The following is an 18,908-nucleotide window of genomic DNA, read 5'->3' as shown; positions in this document are numbered from 1 at the left end:
TTGTATGCATTTTTTGAAAAGTTACCACAAAGATAATTGCTCTAACCAGGACAGGTTAGGTATTTTAGAACACACTACTGAAGGAATTAAATTTACAGTGTAAGAGAAATAAAAATATGAAAGTATAGACAAGTCAAAACATTAAAATAACACATTTCAAAAGGATAAAATTACATAAAATATGTGTGCATTGCTGGAAGCACCAAGAAATAACAATAGCAATATTACATGGATGTGCTGGGAAGTGTGTGTGAAAGGGTATGTCTACACTACAGCACTAATTCAAACTAACTTAATTCGAATTAGTTAATTCGAACTAAGCTAATTTGAACTAGTGCATCTAGACCTAAAAACTAGTTCGAATTAGCATTTTGCTAATTCGAACTAGCATGTCCACATTGAGTGGACCCTGAACCAAGATTAAGGATGGCCGGAAGCAATGCCGGCAGGGCATCAGATTAGGACTTAGAGCGTGGAGCTGCTGTCTCAGGCTAGCCAAGGGCTTTGGTTAAAGGGACCCGACCCCCACCCCGGACAGACAGTTCTCAGGGGTTCCCCGCTCGCTTGTCTAACTTGATGAGGGACAGCAAAGCAGTCCTGGCTTGGAGTGCCCTGAATGTCCACACTCGGCACATCACAGGACTCGGCCATCAGCCCGGCTGCACTTGCCGCAGGCTGCCATCCGGGGAGGGGGTGTCAATCGGGGGGCTGCAGGAGAGCTTCCACCCCGAGGAGCCCACAGAGCCACCCCAGTCCTCCCCATCGGGGGCTCGTACCCCATTCCTCCCTCACCTCCTTCCACTTACCTCTCCCTAGCCCCCCTTCCTGATGTACAAAATAAAGGACAATTGTGTTCAAAAATGGAATCTGTCTTTATTGAACAAAACTGGGGGAGACTGGGAAAAGGAGGTGGGAGAGGGGAAGAGAGAGGCTGGGAGAGGGGAGGGCAACTAAAATGATCAGGGGTTTGGAACAGGTCCAATATGAAGAGAGGCTAAAGAGACTGGGACTTCTCAGCTTAGAAAAGAGGAGACTGAGGGGGGATATGATAGAGGTCTATAAAAGCATGAGTGGTGTGGAGAGGGTGCATAAAGAAAAGTTCTTCATTAGTTCCCATAATAGAAGGACTAGAGGACACCAAATGAAATGAATGGGTAGCAGGCTTCAAACTAATAACAGAAAGTTCTTCTTCACAAAGCAAATAGTCAACCTGTGGAACTCCTTGCTGCAGGAGTCTGTGAAGGCTAGAACTAGAACAGAGTTTAAAGAGAAGTTAGATAAATTCATGGAGGCTGGGTTCATGGAGTGGTTTTAGCCAGGGGATAGAAATGGTGTCCCCTGACCTCTGTTTTGGAAGGCTGGAGATGGATGGCACGAGACAAATGGCTTGGTCATTGTCTTTGGTCCATCCCCTCTGGAGTAGCTGGTGTTGGCCGCTGTCGGCAGACAGGCTACTGGACTAGATGGACCTTTGGTCTGATCCAGTACGGCCGTTCTAAGCTCAGGGCTCAGGGTCGGGGGTCTCACTGGACCACCTTGATTTTCATGCAAACCTGCTTCTGGGTGGCCAGGCTGGCAGCTATCCTGCCCTAGACAGCCACTTTCCTGTGCCTAGTGTGGAGATCGTGGATGAGGTCCACGATCTCCGTACTAGACCAGGCAGGTGCCCGCCTCTTGCGGCTCTGGGCAGGCTCCTGGGAGCTGCCAGCCTGGTCCCGGGAAGAGGCAGAGGGCTGGGTGGCAGCGGGTGGCTGGTTCGGGCTGTGCCAGGTGCAGGGTCTGCTGGCTGGGTGCTGGCAGGCTTGCACCTGGCACTGGCACCGTAGCCAGCCCGTGCCCCTTTAAGGGCTCCGGGGCCAGGAGGCGGGCAGAAGAGTTTCCCTGGTGGTGCCCAGAGTGGCCACCAGGGCACGCTGGGGAGGGCTAGCCTCCCACTAGTTCGAATTAAGTGGCTACACAGCCCTTAATTCGAACTACTTAATTCGAACTAGGCGTTAGTCCTCGTAGAATGAGGTTTACCTAGTTCAAATTAAGCGCTCCGCTAGTTCGAATTAAGTTCGGACTAGCGGTTTGTATGTGTAGCGCCTATCAAAGTTAATTCGAACCAACATGTGTTAGTTCGAATTAACTTTGTAGTGTAGACATACCCAAAGAGACTGTGTAAGAGAGACACACAGATAGACAGAACAGTGTGTGTGTGAGAGAGACAGACAGGACAGAGAGAGTGGGGGAGAGACTATGAGCTGGCTGCCGGTGAAATCAAGGAAGGCAAGCAGGCAGGCAGGCAGGCAGGCAGGCACTGGCGTAGCTTGCCTTAGACTGCACGCAGCAAGCTCCATTTGACTTGAGTCCTCCTGAATGACAGTGTCTATACCTTCTCTCCTTGGAAGAGATGGGGTATAGAAGCAGGGGGACACTTTGACAGCAGCACCACTCTCTGCACAGAAAGGATGAGGGTGCCTGGAGTAGCTGCTGTGGCCTGACTCAACTCCCAGGCTGCAGGCCTTAAACAGGGCCTGAGCAACACTAGGGCTGCAAGGAGGCAGCCAAGGTAGGAGAAGATAGCAAGCCCACACATTCTTGCCAATGATGAAGCAGGGGCTACATGACGACTGGCAATGGGTCACAGAGACAAAGTGGTTATAGGGGGTTGGGTGCCCTGGGAGAGGAGGACCCCAGATTATGGGTGTACTGTCCTGGGGCAGTACCACAGGGGAAGTGCCATCATGAACTGGAAAGATAACGGGGCCTGAAGTAGAGCAGAAGAAGACAGATAACTGGGGGTGAGACACCAGCAAACGGGATGGTCCAGGGCTGAAAGAGCTAATTCCCAGATAGACCAATAGGAGTGACACAGTGATGAGTCTTGACCTGTAACAAGTACTAAGAAGGGGCTTTGCCTTGATTGTCTCTAGAGGTTTGTAGTCTGATGTCATTATTACTAGCTAATCATGGGTGAACCAATGGAATCAACCCACTCCAAACCCACAGCCAGAAGCCATTTTTCTATTTGGGTATACCCCTGTTCATTCTGTGACAGAGCTCTGACTACTGCAATACGCTACCCCCTGCTCTTGCAGAAGAGCTACATTGAAGGTTTTCTCTGATGCACCACACTGGAATGTCAGTGGCTCCCCTGGCTGGTAATACTTCAGAACAATGGCATCCATTAGCATTTGCTTCAGCGTGTCAAATGTTTGCAGCTGGGGATCTGACTAGACCCTCTTAACAACTGGCCTTTTGAGTGGACAAATGAATTCCACTTCTGCAGCCGGGTGTTACAGAACTTTGACAGAAAATAATACCAGTCCTGTGAAGGACTGTACCACTTTCGCATCCACTGGAGTTGGCATGTCTCTGACTGCCTTTGTCTTTTTGGGATCTGGTTGCAGTTCCACAGCTGTGAGAAGTCCAATGTACAGTCACCTCACAGTGATTGAATTTTCTGGATTAAGTTTCACGTTCCTGTCCCTGCATTGCTGTAGAAGACCTTTAAGTTTTCAATTGTAGTTTCACTTGGCTTCTGTGCCACTGCTCCCTTCACCTACAAAAATAATATCATCTGTAATTATTTTATTCCCTTGCAGCCCTTGGGTGAGTCTACTTTGGAACAGCTCCTACGCTGGATTTATGCCCACTGGCAAGTGCAACCATGTGTAGCAACCAAATGGTGTTACAAAGATTGCCAGCATGCTGGACTCTCTCTCCAGGGTTATGTGCCAAAACCCATTTTTCATATCACAGGCTGCAAAAAGTCTTACTTTGGCAAGTTCTTTTAAGATGTGTTTAACAGTGGGAAGTGCAAAGTGGCATCTTTTCAATGCCTGGTTCAGTGGCTTTGGGGCTATGCAAGTGCACAATTTGCCCGGTGGCTTCTTTATCATTATTGTGCTGCTTACCCATGTTGTACAAGTGCTTTGTCACCCCTTAAGTGCTGGATTGCACAGTGCCACTGGAATTTTCCTTCATGGCAAGCACACAGATTGCACTGTGAAGTCTACTTCCAGGTGCAGTTTTCCCTTGTGACAATGGCCAACTTATTTCTCTTGTGACAATGGCCAACATTGTCTGTGGGAACTCCCTCTTTTGCTTCTTGCACAGCAACTAGAAAATTCTGATGCTGCACCTTCATGAAATCTTAGACTGCAATGGCCACATTTCCCAAGTAGGTTCTGTCACGCTTACCACCCACCAACCCAAATTTCAATTGGTACTTACTGTTTTTTATTTCAATGCAGTGCATGGCTCTATGTAGTTAGTTGTTTCCAGACTAACTTCACTCATTCCCTGTTCCCTTGTTGTCCCCTCAAGAATAACCCATTCAGGGCATATGACCCAAGCTTCATTGATCATGACTATACGGGGCAGAGTGGCTGCCCACTGACGCAGAGGGTGGGCAAAGTCTGACCCCACTCTCTCACTGGACTGGAAATCAGGAGGCATGGCTAGGACTATCAAAAGCCAGCCCAGGAGCTCAGTCAGGCCCCAGCCATCAGAGGAAGCAGACGCCTGCCCAGTGCTCCCAGGCTGGGAGCCTGAGGACTGGCCCAGATCCCCACGCCTACCAGAGGCTGAGGACTGGCCTGGACTAGCAGACCTGCCAGAGACTCAGGTACCCACGAAGAGGGGAAATAGAAGTAGCCCAGTGATAGCCGACCACAGTTTGACTGAACCAGAGCTGGGATCAGTGTGTTGCAGTCTGGATCCCTGCTGACCCCGTAGCAGACCACTTTGCCGCTGTTAGGGCCCTGAGTTGGGACACATTGGGTAGGTGGGCCCATGTCCCCCCTGCCACCCAATCCTTGAGCAGCAGTCTCCCCCCTCAGCCACTTCAGGCCAACTGTCTGGGTATCCTGGATCTCCGCCCAAGCAAGGAGACCTGGCTGTTTGCTTTGCTGCCCCACCCAGAACCAGGGCCCAGGCTATTGAACTCTGAAACTGTTTGCTTTGCTGCTCCACACTAAACGAGGGCCTGGGCTCCTGATGTCTGGAACTGTTTATTTGCCATCCTGGGCTACTGAACCTTGGGACTATTTGTTTGCTGCCCTGTCCTGAACCAGGGCCTGGGCTACTGAACTTTGGGACTATTTGTTTGCTACCCTGTCCTGAACCAGGGCCTGGGCTACTGAACTTTGGGACTATTTGTTTGCTACCGTGTCCTGAACCAGGGCCTGGGCTACTGAACCTTGGGACTATTTGTTTGCTACCCTGTCCTGAACTAAAACCTGTGCTTCTGTAACTGTTTGTTTGCTGTCCCACCCAGGGCTTGGGGCATTCTTTTGCTGGGACTGTTTGGTTGTCTTACTGCCTCACCCTGAACCAGGGCCTGGGCCATTGACTGTCAGTTTATTGTCCTGCTCTGAACCAAGGCCTGGTCCCCAACTGTATTGAGCATTTGTTTACTGCCCTGCCCTGCATCCAGCCTTGTGACTGTTTGTCATATTGCCTGCCCTGTCCCAGGGACCAGGCCTCTCATTATATAGATTGGCTTATGGACTGCTGACCTGCCCTGACCATAGGCTCGAGACCCAGAACCCCAGTGACTACGGGGTCATAGGCAGAGTGGCTGCCCACCGACCTGGATGGGAAAGATCCCCTCTGTGAGCCCCAATGGGCTACAATGATATACCATCCTCCACATAGCTTTATTTTTGACAAACACAGTTACACACACAGTACTGAATCATGTGTCATAACAATGGCACTCCACTTGAACTTCATTCACCAACTTCATATGAGATTTATGTGACCCTCTGCATCCTGCAATGCCTGATGGTCATGACACTTCACATTAATTCCACTATGTAATCCATGAGCCTTGACTGATTGATGCACCATGTCATCTGTCCTCAATACCATGATGCTCCTCACACATACTTCACCAAAAATGTTCAGCCTCATTTTACCACAAATTGGGACACATCGCCTAGGCCAGTTATCCCCACACAATTCTGGTGCACAATGCCTTCTTCAGTGATACACTTCCTAAACCCCATCTGCTCATTTTGCCCCATGGCCTGGTGTGTCCCCATGCCATCAGTCTCCTTTATGCCATGATGAACCACCATCCCCATTATGTTCCCCTCTGATATACCAACACAGTCCCTATGATGCACTCCCATGGCTGCCTGCCCAATTTATCACATGATGAACATCCCTTTTATATCCTGCAATGCATCTACCAAGCAATAGTCCACCAACCCCATATCACTCATAATCCCATGATTCTCCCCATACTTCTGTGCACAGTCTACAGCATAATCCTTGTCCAGCTAACATGAGAGTTAGTTTGCCCTTCCCAAGTGGTGACAAAGGAGTCAATGCATCCTTCCAAGGGGAGGGATGGTTGAGCTCCCTTTGAGAGATTCCTTCCCATCCCAGTGGACTACTCAGTGCAATCTCCTCTTTAGAAAAAGTCAATCACAGCCCTGCTTTTGAATTATCACATTACATCTTAATTTCCAGGTGGAGTGGTTTATTTCTGGTTATGTTACTGTGTCATTATTATTAGGTTTGTAATGAAAAGCTAGCTTCACAGTTAATTTAGGTGAGACTAGTGTCTTTACTCTGGTACAATATCATTCAGATTTAGGTCAGGCAAATGAAGAGTATCAAAACACTTTGTTGCGGCAGAGAATTGAGATAATTATTTAGCACGACTTTCACTAAGAACAGGGCAAACTTGAGCACTATCATTTAAAAAGGAATACAAAAATGTAGGCACTGGTTGGGGGGGGGGGGGAGCATTTAACCATGTGCTCATTCCCCAGAGTCCAACAGAAGGGCAATGCTCACTAAAATTAATATTTGCACTTCAGCTCCTCTATGTATAACTATTCACCTGGAACAGATTATTAGAATTATGTACCATGTTCCTGTCTTATTTCTGAACAAAGTAATAAGCATGAAGATTATAATTTGGTTTCATTTCATGGCTCATTCTTGCCACGCTGCTTGACTCATTCTTAGGACATATGCCTTTGCTTTTTTTTTTTTTTTTTTTTTTTTTTTCCTATGAAAGCTAGCTTAAAGGGAAAAAAATCTTATTTAATTAAAAACCTCTAAGCACACTTTATGGAAGTGTTCTGTAGAACTTCACTGAGATCAGAACAATTGGGGTTCATAGAAATTTAATATGAAATTACTTTTTAAAACCCATTGAATTTAACACGAGAATACATCTTTTCTATAAGAGATTTTAAACCTCCCTATAGAATTTAAATAAGAATTATCGCTCTACTATAGAGAATGTTATAAGTACATTTTTCCATGTTTTAAAAAAGTATTACATGATACTAAATCTTATAGGAATTTTCCATACTGCATATCCAGCTATTTATACACTCAATACTTTTACAAGGAGCTATATACAGCAGGGGTATGGACATCTGCAGGCTAATAATTTACTCAAGAATGGACATTGTTCATAACTCTTAAATGTTTGTAACTCTGAACAAAATCTGATGGCTCATCTTTTAAAAATTTGCAGCTGAGCACTGAGTTAATACAGCATTAAAACTTTACCATGGAGAAGAAAAATGCTCTTTTCACTTTTTTTTGTAGTTTACGTTTGACATGGCACTGTACAGTTTTTTGTTTGTTTGTTTGTTTGTTTGTTTGTTTGTTTTTGGTCTTTGCTGCTGCCTGACTGCATACTTCTGATTACAAATGCAATATGTAGTTCACTGGTCAGTTCGTAATTCTGATGTTTGTAAATCTGAGGCTCTACTATACACCATTCTATAACCTGTGAACTATAATAATTATTTGCAAAAATGATTTACCAGAGTTAAGGTTGCCCAGTGCTGCCTTGTGTCCTTCCAGAATTTCAAGTGAACTTATACATAAGCCTCTGAAATCAGGAACCTTACAGTTAATGACAAAAATGTAAACTTCTGAAAATCAGAAAATACAAAGTTAAAGTACACATCAGTCTCACAAGGTAAACCTAACTCTGCCCTCTGGAGCTTGAAATAACCACTGAGAACAGTTCAGTAAGGGTGGCACCATATTTAGAAGACACAAGGCACAACTAAGAGAATGTGCCATTATTTGTACTATGTTGTTTTCCACAGATTTGAATTCCAGCATGTATCTTTAAGCACTCTAATTGTCATTGATGGTATTAGGTGCAGCTGTACTGAATAATATAGTTACTAGCTGGAGCAGGTTGGCAGAACTGTCATTATGATATGAGGAGATATGTTTGTATACCTTAAAAGATCAAATACCGTATTTTCCGGCGTATAGGGCGACTGGGCGTATAAGACGACCCCCTATCTTTTTAATTAAAAGATAGGATTTCATCTTATACCCCAGCGCCCCCCGCCTCCTTTGCTCCCGGTGTCCCTGGTCTGCTGGAGATGGTCCCCAGCAGACCAGAGGCACCGGGAGCAAAGCCGCCAGGAGCGCCTGGGCTGCCACTCCCCCCCCCCCCCGCCGGAGCCCCTCCGCGGCTTTGAAAGCCTCGGGGGAAGCCGGCGGGGGGGCATCCCAGGCGCGCATGGTCTGCCCCCCCGCCGGAGCCCCTCCGCGGCTTTGAAAGCCTCGGGGGAAGCCGGCGGGGGGGCATCCCAGGCGCGCATGGGCTGCCCCCCCGCCGGAGCCCCTCCGCGGCTTTGAAAGCCTCGGGGGAAGCCGGCGGCGGGGCATCCCAGGCGCGCATGGGCTGCCCCCCCGCCGGAGCCCCTCCGCGGCTTTGAAAGCCTCGGGGGAAGCCGGCGGCGGGGCATCCCAGGCGCGCATGGGCTGCCCCCCCGCCGGAGCCCCTCCGCGGCTTTGAAAGCCTCGGGGGAAGCCGGAGGGGGGGCATCCCAGGCGCGCATGGGCTGCCCCCCCGCCGGAGCCCGTCCGTGGCTTTGAAAGCCTCGGGGGAAGCCGGCGGGGGGGCATCCCAGGCGCGCCTGGGATGCCCCCCCGCCGGCTTCCCCCGAGGCTTTCAAAGCCGCGGAGGGGCTCCGGCGGCGGGGCATCCGGAGTACAAGACGACCCCCGATTTTTGGGGGATGTTTTTTAACTTCAGAGGTCGTCTTGTACGCCGGAATATACGGTATGCCTCATTTCAGCACTGAGTTCTGTATTTTGTGAAAGCAGAAGATTATATGTTTTCTTGCCAACAGGGTTTGTCAGCTTTAATTTAACTATTATGGATAGCAGTAGTAGTGAAGATACAGCAGAGGCTAACAATCTAAAGTTCCCATCAGGCTTGCACTGAGTGGCCAGCCAAGGCTGAAGTCTGTGTTACCATATCTCCACTCCTGTTGTTGCCCATGCTAGCTAGATTAAAGCTAGTATGTGTATGCCTATACATACAGGTGTACATGTATGCCTACACGCGCTACAATTACTCCATTTCTGGTGTAAATGTACCTGTGAGTTGTAAACATAGTTCAAACCTGTATGTTGCCACCCTTACTGAACCATTCTCAGTGGTTATGTAGCGGCTGTATATGAGGTAGTCAAAGGCTGGGCCTAACCACTGGGTGCTTGGGAATTGTTGAAACTGAGTTAGTGGGTGTGAATGGTATTTTTACTGTCTTTATTATGTACTTGCCACTTTGTTGTTGTTTAGTTTCATATGCTCACATCAAGAAAAGGCATTCCCCACTGGTATTCTTTGCCCAAACATACCTGCAGTTGTATTATGTTGCCTGGAGTCATTTGGCTCCTCCTTGATAGGATAGGGTCCTCCCTCTCCCTGTCAGATTTGAATCCTCCAAATTTCTCACCTCCCTTCACAGTAAGTTCAGTGTCAATATATGCTCTCTACTAGCTTACAAATTCTGTCTTGGCCCCACACATTGTTCCTTCCCTTTGGCTCATAAGCCTCCCTCCTTCCCTCTCACCTGAGTCACATTCTGTCATAACACCCACACCAGTTATACTGGCCAAAATGGGCTTCTATCACATGCTCTTCCACTTACAGGTTCTATTCTGTCCCCTCGTGCTGTCCTTTCCTGGTAATAGCCAAGTGGTTCAATACAGAATAAATAGACAAGAAGAACAATAAGTCTATGCTCACACTGCACTATAAGCTCAGAGTTTGAATTCAGACTAGCCCCACTTTCATCTACAAACAAATTGTGTTGAGCCAGGGTTTCAGAACCCCATGGTGGTGGGGGGTCCAAGTCTGAGACAAGCCAGAACCCACAGTTCAAGCCCGATTGTGTTGCAGTGTAGGCACTGCCCCATAACTTGAGCTATTGTAATACACGGGTGTGCAACATCCTCAGCTAGGATTCTAGATGTTACAGAGACAGACACCCCACTATCAAGCAAACTTGCTAAGAACCATCTCCTATAACTGATGATAAATTGGGGTGTCCCCACTCATCCTAGGTAATCCCAGATTTGTGGAAAGAGGCTCACTATCTGTTGGGGAAAGGAGGAAATGGTTCTAGCCATTGGACCGCTCCCCATCCCTGAGGTCAGTTCCTGCAGCCTCCGAAACCTCCTTCTCCAGTTCCTCATTACACCACTGTACTTCACAAAGAGAATCTGTGGCTGCTCACAGCCTCCTCCTCACCCTTGGTCACAACCTCTGTGAGATACACAAGGGTTCCTGCACTACCCTCAGAATTGCGTTCCTGATCACTTTCAACCTTGAATGCTTTCACCTTATCCACTGGTTTGTCACAGACAACCCCTTGAGGGTGATCCCCAGGGTGCTGACAAGGCCACTCCCACCTCCTTTTTGCTCTCTGGGGCTTCTTGTTGCCCTGTCCTGCTGGGCCAGCTCCCTGGTCTCCCTCAGCCAAGGGCACAGAGCTGAGAATAAGGGCCTCCCGTCCCCCGAGAAGCAATGTAGATACTGAATCTCTTCAGGTTCAAGGAAAATGCAGTTTGGGGCCCAGCTTCATGGGATACCATTCCTCAAATGGGATCAGAACCCCAAATGAATTATTTAAGTAAGTCCCCTTTGGCAATGAAAGAGGGAATGTACATACGGATTGCTCCCTCAGGTAATAATTATTTACATTGGGTTTGATAGAAAATAAAAGTGATTTTATTAAGTACAAGCAATAGGATTTAAGTGGTAATAAGTAAGAACAGGCAGAGCAAAGTAGATTACAAACTGAAAATAACAGAAAACGCTTAGCTACTGCTACACTAAAACTTCAGTACAAAGTTATTACAAACTTACTACAAACTCACCCTAAAACTTTCTTTCCCCACCAAGTCTTCCAAACCAGAGAGCTCTCTTTTTCCCTGGAGTCTCTGGTTCCCTCCCTTGGGTAAGCCAGCCAAAAGACAAAAACTCCTATTTCCCTATTGTTTTTAAAGATTCCCTTATTGCATAGGAATCACCTGGCCAGTCCCTACCAACCACTGATAAGACTTATGGACAAAAAGCTATTTGCATACGATTGCCTCCCAGCAGTAGAACCACCCTTGATGACTTTCATTCACACATTTAAAATCCATAAAGCATTCCCTACTCCATATGTCTAATTTTACACACAAGAATGATACCTACTCCAAAATGAAATAAACAGATCAAGCAGATTAAAATATGAAGGCCGTGTCTAGTCTGCATCCCTCTGTCAACAGAGAGATATAAATTAGGCACATCAAAATTGCTAATGAATCAGGGATTTAAATATCCTGCACTTCATTAGCATAAACATGGTTGTCTCTTTTTTCCGATATGGAGCTTTTTCGAAAAAAACCCAGCAGTCTAGATGCGGATCTGTTGAAAATAAAGCCTTTTTTGACAGATCCTGTATTCCTCAAAAAATGAGGTTTACAGGATCTGTCAAAAAAGGGTTTATTTTTGACAGATCAGTATCTAGACTGCTGTTTTTTTTCCCGAAAAAGCTCCATTTAGAAAAAAAGTGGCAGCCATGTTTATGGTAATGAAGCGTGGGATATTTAAATCCCTGATTCATTAGCAATTTTGACGTGCCTAATCTACAACTTTCTGTCGACAGAGAGGTGTAGTCTAGATACAGCGGAAGATTGATAGGTTACATGAGGCAATTTTTCCAAAGCACCTTTCAGTTGTGCATATTTGTGTCCATAACTCCACTATATGGGGGCTCACAGCCTCCTCCTTACCCTTGGTCACACCCTCTGCGAGATACATAGGGGTTCCTGGTCCCACACTGGACCATGAACAAAGGCTACGGCGACCATGTTTTAGGATGCTGGTAGGAAGTCTGTGATATGGGTGGCTGGACTAAGGCCCACATCATGCAGTGTAGATGTCGGACCTTCTAGGAACCAAGGATCAACAATTCATAACCTGGATTTACAAATAAGTGTAGATGCTCTACCCTACTTGCCCTGGGCTTACCTTACAGTGTAGACATATCCTAGGAGGCTGTGCCACTGTCTGTGTTGTGTTCCACAGATTTGCATTCTAGCATTTATCTCAGGTGATTCTGGGGGCATGGGAGAACACCATGTATCTTAGGAACACCATGCTCAAACAACCCCAAATTTGGATCACTAATCTTACTCTATACCCTCTAGAATGCACTGCAATTTCCAGGACAACATAAGAAAGCACATTAATTTAGAATACTCAGAAACTCTTATATCGGGTACAAGCCACTTCTAGAAGACAAAATAATGGATTTAAACATGAGTGAGCAAATGCTAAACAAGAAAAATAAAATTTCTTGTAAATTAGGCCTAGGTGGTGGAAATGCAGCAGACATTATATAACCTATTTAAACACAGACTATGGGCTTCTCTGCATTTTTTTTCTATTTGCTCAAGCATCCATCTGAGGAGAGACAAAAGCAGCAAGAGCAATAATTTCTTCTGAGTAAGTATATTTGGAAGACACCTGCAGCTAGAATTGCAGGCAAAGAGAAACATATTTCAACCTTAGAAGATTTTAAAATTCCCTCTTCAGAAACGGGCTTGCAACAGTAAGCTCATTTCTAAGAAGTCTTTGTAAATTTCTGTTTCTAACTGCACATTAATGGTTTACTACATATTTAAATTCTGGCTGAAAGCAGCATATGTGAAAGAGGTTAAAAAAATCAGGCCCTTTGGTAGACCATGTTAAAAAATATCAGAACCTGTAAATCCTCTGAAAATGTCCCCTAACACATAGATGCAACTCTATCTCTGTGCCAGTACAATTCTCTTTCCCTATATCTTGAGGAAAGACAGCACATGCATCCTTGCCTCCAATGCTCAAAGCATCATGTATCTTTAAAGGAGATGTACCCTCTTTAATCAGCAGACTTCCACACTGGTTGTGTAGCTCTTTCCTCAACCCCCTTCAGCCATTAAACTTGTTTGGATAGAATCTTTGGGGCATTCTACCTGCCCACAAGCATGGTAACTGCAGGTAGAGAGCCAGTTTTGACAGACTATCTGCTGTACCTCCATGATATCATATTTAAATCTCCCATGCTCAGAAAACTTAGAGTGTGTTATCCTGCAGTGCAGCGTGAAACTTCTAAATGGATTTAATACCAAAAATGAAGTATTGCTAATTAGTTCCAGGATCAAACTTTTTGAAACATTTAAAGGTTTGGATTTGATTTTCTTCAAAGAACAGGAAATGGTTCAGTCTGTTTCTTATCTACTCCTAACTAATCCAGCCAGTCCTAATTAATTTTAATTTGTTTCTATGTATACTTTTGCATGAAAAAGCATAAAATTAATGAGAAAAATTACATTTTCAAGCTAAGGTCATTATGTTATATAAAAATGTCCTGAGAGCAACCATTACCAAAAATGTTATATAAATGCTATTACCTTGTTATTTGCTAGACATTTTTAAAAAAAATCAAGTTAACACTGTTGATTATCTCCAATCCTTTAAAATAGAAAATTTAAAATAGAACATTTAAACCATTCGACATGACTGGAAAGGAAAAAAAGGAGGCCAGACTATGTGTGACGACTAGAGAGAAAAGGACCAGGAAGAATTCCAGTCAGACAGAAATTTCCAATCCTTATTATGTCCTCAGTGTGGAAACTGCAGAAGATATCTCTGATGATCCAGCTCTTTGGAATAGAGAGACATGCAATACGCACCTGTGGATGACTAGTCAATTCAACCTATAAGAAAAAATCAATCATGTCCACAAAGAAATATAGACAAGGCTTGTTGGAGATTCTATATCAAGAAGAAAGGGAAAACATTTTGCAAAAGGTGCAGACAATAGAACAATGTGCTGTCTTCCTGGAGCCAAGGCATAAGGCATGACTAAGACTGGACAGTTTTTTAAAGGTGGGCGGTGTGGGGGGAAGACAAGAATCTGCTGGTGATGGTGAATATGGATACTGCTTCACAGGATATCTCACAGATTATAGATGAGTTCAGGGAACTTGGAAAGGTGCTGAAGGAGAACACTCAAGTGACCTTCCTCGAGATAATTGCTGTCCTGTGAGTGAAAGAAGACAGAAAATTCTGAAAGTGAACATTTGGTGAGGTAACCAGTGTCATGTGGAGGATTTTGGTTTTGTGAAACATTAGTCCACCTTCTGTGGGAACAGAAAAGCTTGAATGGTTTCCATCTCTGTAGCAAGTAATCCAATCTTCATGGAGAAAAGCAAGGTAGACTAGTTAGAAAGACATAAAATTAACAACAAAAGGGGAAGAATGAAAAAAGAGTGGGCAAAATAGAAAGGGAATAGCATTCTATACCAAAAATGGCATTTCCTGTTTCCAAATTCCTGACAACTTGGAAACAGATGATGTTGAATGCTTATGGAACGATGTTTTGACAGATACAGAACAAGATGGAGCGTTAGTTGGTGTCTGCTACACAGCACTAAATCATACAAGAGAATAAGATGACCTATCTACAAAGCACCTACCTAGTATGTAGATTAAAAAAATATAAATTTCCTAACTCAAAAAGTGTTGTATCCCACTAAGAGGAATTTTATACTAGATCTGATCTTGACAGATAAAGAGGACACAAAACTAAAAATTAGTGGCAGCTTAGGTACCAGTGATTTGATTTCTCCTGTATCGTGCAAACAGAATATAATCAAAACCATGATATATATGGTTGGTGCTTTAAAATGACCAATTTCACAAAGCTGAAAATAATTCTAAGCTAATCAATTGACAGAAGGGATATTACAAAAATGTGAATGACAATTGGAAATTTTCTCAGAACATGTTACTAGAGGCCTAAACGGACAAGATCCAATAACTGAGAAAGAAAGACAAACTGGTTAAAAAAACAAAACAAAACCTGGCTTACAGGGGAAGTGAAAGAAGCTAATTTTTTTTAATGGAAGAAAGAAGTTGATGGTAATGAATATAAATCAGAAGCTAGGAATAGTAGAAAGTTGACAATGAAAGCAAAATGACCCAAAGAAAAATCTATGGCCAGCAGAGTTAAGAACCATGGGAATGCTACTGTTTCATTACTAAATGAAATCATAGAACTGTCAGTAATAATGCAGAAAACAAAGAAAGTGTTCAGTAAATATTTCTGTTCTGTAATTGAGAAAAGTCAGATGATACGTTCATATATATTAAGGATGGAATACTTTCCTTTTCAACAGTTGCTAAAGAGGATGATTCACAGCACACATTTTAAAATCAGTAGATCTAAATATCTTGCATCTGAGAATGTTAAAAGAACTACCCACAAAATGATGTGGACAATCAGTGCTGCTTTTCAATAAGTTTTGGAACACTGGGGAAGTTCTAGAGGACTGGGGAAAAAACCTAATTTGTGCCAATATTTAAAAAGTAAAAGTGGAAGAAGCTATATAATTATCAGCCTGACGCAGGTCCCAGGCAAAAATATGTGAATGACAGTTACAGGGCTCAATAAGGAATGAAAAGAAGATAATATTATCAATGTCAATCAACACAGATTTATGGAAAACAGGCCTTGTCATATTGATTTTTTTTCATAAGGGTACAAATTTAGCTGATAAATTTAATACTGTTGATATTATAAACTTAGACTTTTGTAAGGCATTTGATTTGTTAGCATGATATTTTGATGAAGAAAACAAAATGACACAAAGGTAAGAGTGACTCATTAAATTGAGTAACTAGCAGCTGACTATTAAATCTCCAAATGTAACTGTTAATAGCAAATCATCATTGACTGTTTCTAGTAGGTACCACAGGGATCAGTTCTTGTCCCTATTTGATAAAATTTGTATCAATTATCTGGAAAAAAAATTAAATCGTTACTGATAAAAGGCTTGATGGAGTGGTAAATACTAAAGATGACAGGTCACTGTTACAGAGCGATCTGGACGCGGGGTGCAAACAAACAATACACATTTTAATGCTCAAATGTAACATCATATTTCTTGAAACAAAAAATGACAGCCATATTATTGGCAAGGGCAGTCTACACTGGGAAATAGTGCCAGAAAAGGATTTCAGGATCCACATGAATCATCAGCTGAACATGAGCTGTGGCCACAAAAACTAATTTTATCCTTACGGGCATAAATAAAGGAATATCAAGTAGAGGGAGAGAGGTTAGATTACCACTGTACTTGGCAAAGATGCAATGCTACTGGAATACTGTGTCCACAGTTTTAGTGCCCACAATTCAAGAAATATGTTGATAAATTGGAAATTCGCAGACTTTTGATGGTAGTGATGATCCCTTCTGACTGTAGTTTGACCTCCTGCACATTGCAGGCCACTGAACCTTGTCTGACAACTCCTGTAAATAGACCCTTAACCTCTGGTTAAGTAAGTGAAGACCTCACATCATGACTTAAAGACATTTAAATCTTCAAGTAACCCCTGGCTCATGCTGCAGAAAAAGGTGAAAAATATAGTTCAAACAAGAGTCACAAGAATAATTAGCAAGTGATGGAAAGCACATCTTTCAGTGATAGTTTTAAAGAGTTCAATCTGTCTAGTTTAACAAAAAGAAGATGAAGGGGTGAGATGGAAACTCTCTGTAAGGATCTATTTGTGGGATATAAAATTGATAATAGAGGGCTCTTCAATCTAACAGACAAAAGTATAACAAGCTCCAAAGTCTGCAAGCAGAAGCTAGACAAATGCAGACAAGAATTAAGGTGCACATTTTAACAGTGAAGGTAACTACTGAAACAAATTTACCAAGGGTTGTGGAGGATTTTCCATTGATAGAAATTTTAAATCAGTATTGAATGTTTTTCTGAAAGATACAGTCTAGTTCAGGGAAGTCCTATGGCCTGGGTTATACAGGACATCAGATTAGATCATTATAATGATTCATTTCAGTATACAGCTAGAAATCACTTAGCTCCTAGTGACTAAGTATCATACGTTGCTATTTTCCACTGCCAAATTCTAAGGAAACTGATTTTCCTACACTAGATAAAATATGTACTGTAAGTCTTGAAAATGAAGACGTATGCAGCAGGAACATTAGGATTACTTACCACATGAAGAATTTTATTTTCTGTTTCATATACCGTGCAATCCTATAGTAAAGAAAAAAAGAATAGTGTGAGATTTAAAATCTTAGCCCTCCACAGATGACACTATTTTTTTTAAAAAAAGGAAAAAACAATACTTTACATCGTTAGAATATGTCTCTTTCATTCACACACATGTATATAGTGAAGCCATTTCTCCAGGTTTTATGTGAATGTCTAAAGGTTATTCTATATAGACAGTTCTCAGGGGTGCCCCGCTTGCAAAGCAGTCCTGGCTTGGATTGCTCGAAGTACCCACACTGGGCACATCACAGCACTCGGCCATCAGCCCGGCTGCACTTGCCGCAGGCTGCCATCTGGGGAGAGGGGGCAATTGGGGGGCTGCAGGAGATCTTCCAGCCCCAGAAGCCCGCAGAGCCAGCCCAGTCCTCCCCATCGGGGGCGCGTACCCCATTCCTCCCTCACCTCCTTCCACTTACCCTTCCCTAGCCCCTTTTCTTGATGTACAAAATAAAGGACAATTGTGTTCACAAATGGAATCTGTCTTTATTGAACAAAACTGGGGGAGACTGGGAAAAGGAGGTGGGAGAGGGGAAGAGAGAGGCTGGGAGAGGGGAGGGCAACTAAAATGATCAGGGGTTGGGAACAGGTCCCATATGAAGAGAGGCTAAAGAGAGTGGGATTTTTCAGGTTAGAAAAGAGGAGACGGAGGGGGGACAGGATAGAGGTCTCTAAAAGCAGGAGTTGGGTGGAGAGGGTGCATACAGAAAAGTTCTTCATTAGTTCCCATAAAGAAGGACTAGAGGACACCAAAGGAAAGGAATGGGTAGCAGGCTTCAAACTAGTAACAGAAAGTTGTTCTTCACAAAGCAAAGAGTCAACCTGTGGAACTCCTTGCTGCAGGAGGCTGTGAAGGCTAGAACTAGAACAGAGTTTAAAGGGGAGTGAGATCGAGTCATGGAGGTTGGGTCCATGGAGTGCTATTAGGCAGGGGGTAGGAGTGGTGTCCCTGCCCAAGGTTTGTGGAAGGCTGGAGAGAGATGGCACGAGACAAATGGCTTGGTCACTGTCTTCGGTCCATCCCCTCCAGGGTCCCTAGGGTTGGCCGCTGTCAGCAGACAGGCTACTGGGCTAGATGGACCTTTGGTCTGACCCAGTACGGCCATTGTAAGTTCAGGGCTCAAGGTCGGGGGTCTCAGTGGACCACCTTGATTTTCATGCACACCTGCTCCTGGGTGGCCAGGCTGGCAGCTCTCCTGCCCTAGACGGCCACTTTCCTGTGCCTAGTGCGGAGGTCATGGACGAGGTCCACGATGTCCGCACTAGCCCAGGCGGGTGCCCGCCTCTTGCGGTCCCGGGCAAGCTCCCGGAAGCCGCCAGCCTGGTCCCAGGAAGAGGGGGAGGGCTGGGGGGCATCGGGTGGGTGGCTCGATCCGTGCCAGGTGCAGGGTCTGCTGGCTGGGTGCTGGCAGGCTTGCACCCCTTTAAGGGGTCCGGGGCCGGGAGGGGGGCAGACGAGTTTCCCTGGTGTTGGCCAGAGTGGCCACCAGGGAAACCTGGGGAGGGCTAGCCTCCCA

At 44.7% G+C, this 18,908-nt stretch overlaps 1 protein-coding gene across 1 annotated transcript in view; it reads right to left on the bottom strand.

The window, feature by feature from the left end:
* The window catches only part of LOC142831310 (connector enhancer of kinase suppressor of ras 2-like), a 242,667-nt gene that overhangs the window by 107,528 nt on the left and 116,231 nt on the right, over nucleotides 1-18,908 (bottom strand). The window contains exon 6 of the mRNA XM_089781719.1: nucleotides 17,335-17,376. Coding sequence (XP_089637845.1) covers nucleotides 17,335-17,376 — 42 coding nt within the window. The remainder of the gene's footprint in view (nucleotides 1-17,334; nucleotides 17,377-18,908) is intronic.

This window comes from Pelodiscus sinensis, chromosome 13 (assembly GCF_052426305.1).
Source record: "Pelodiscus sinensis isolate ZL-2025 chromosome 13, ASM5242630v1, whole genome shotgun sequence".
In the NCBI taxonomy this organism is placed as follows: Eukaryota; Metazoa; Chordata; order Testudines; family Trionychidae; genus Pelodiscus; species Pelodiscus sinensis.
Note: the sequence above shows the minus strand (reverse complement) of the source record. Positions and strands in the feature narration are given on the sequence as shown.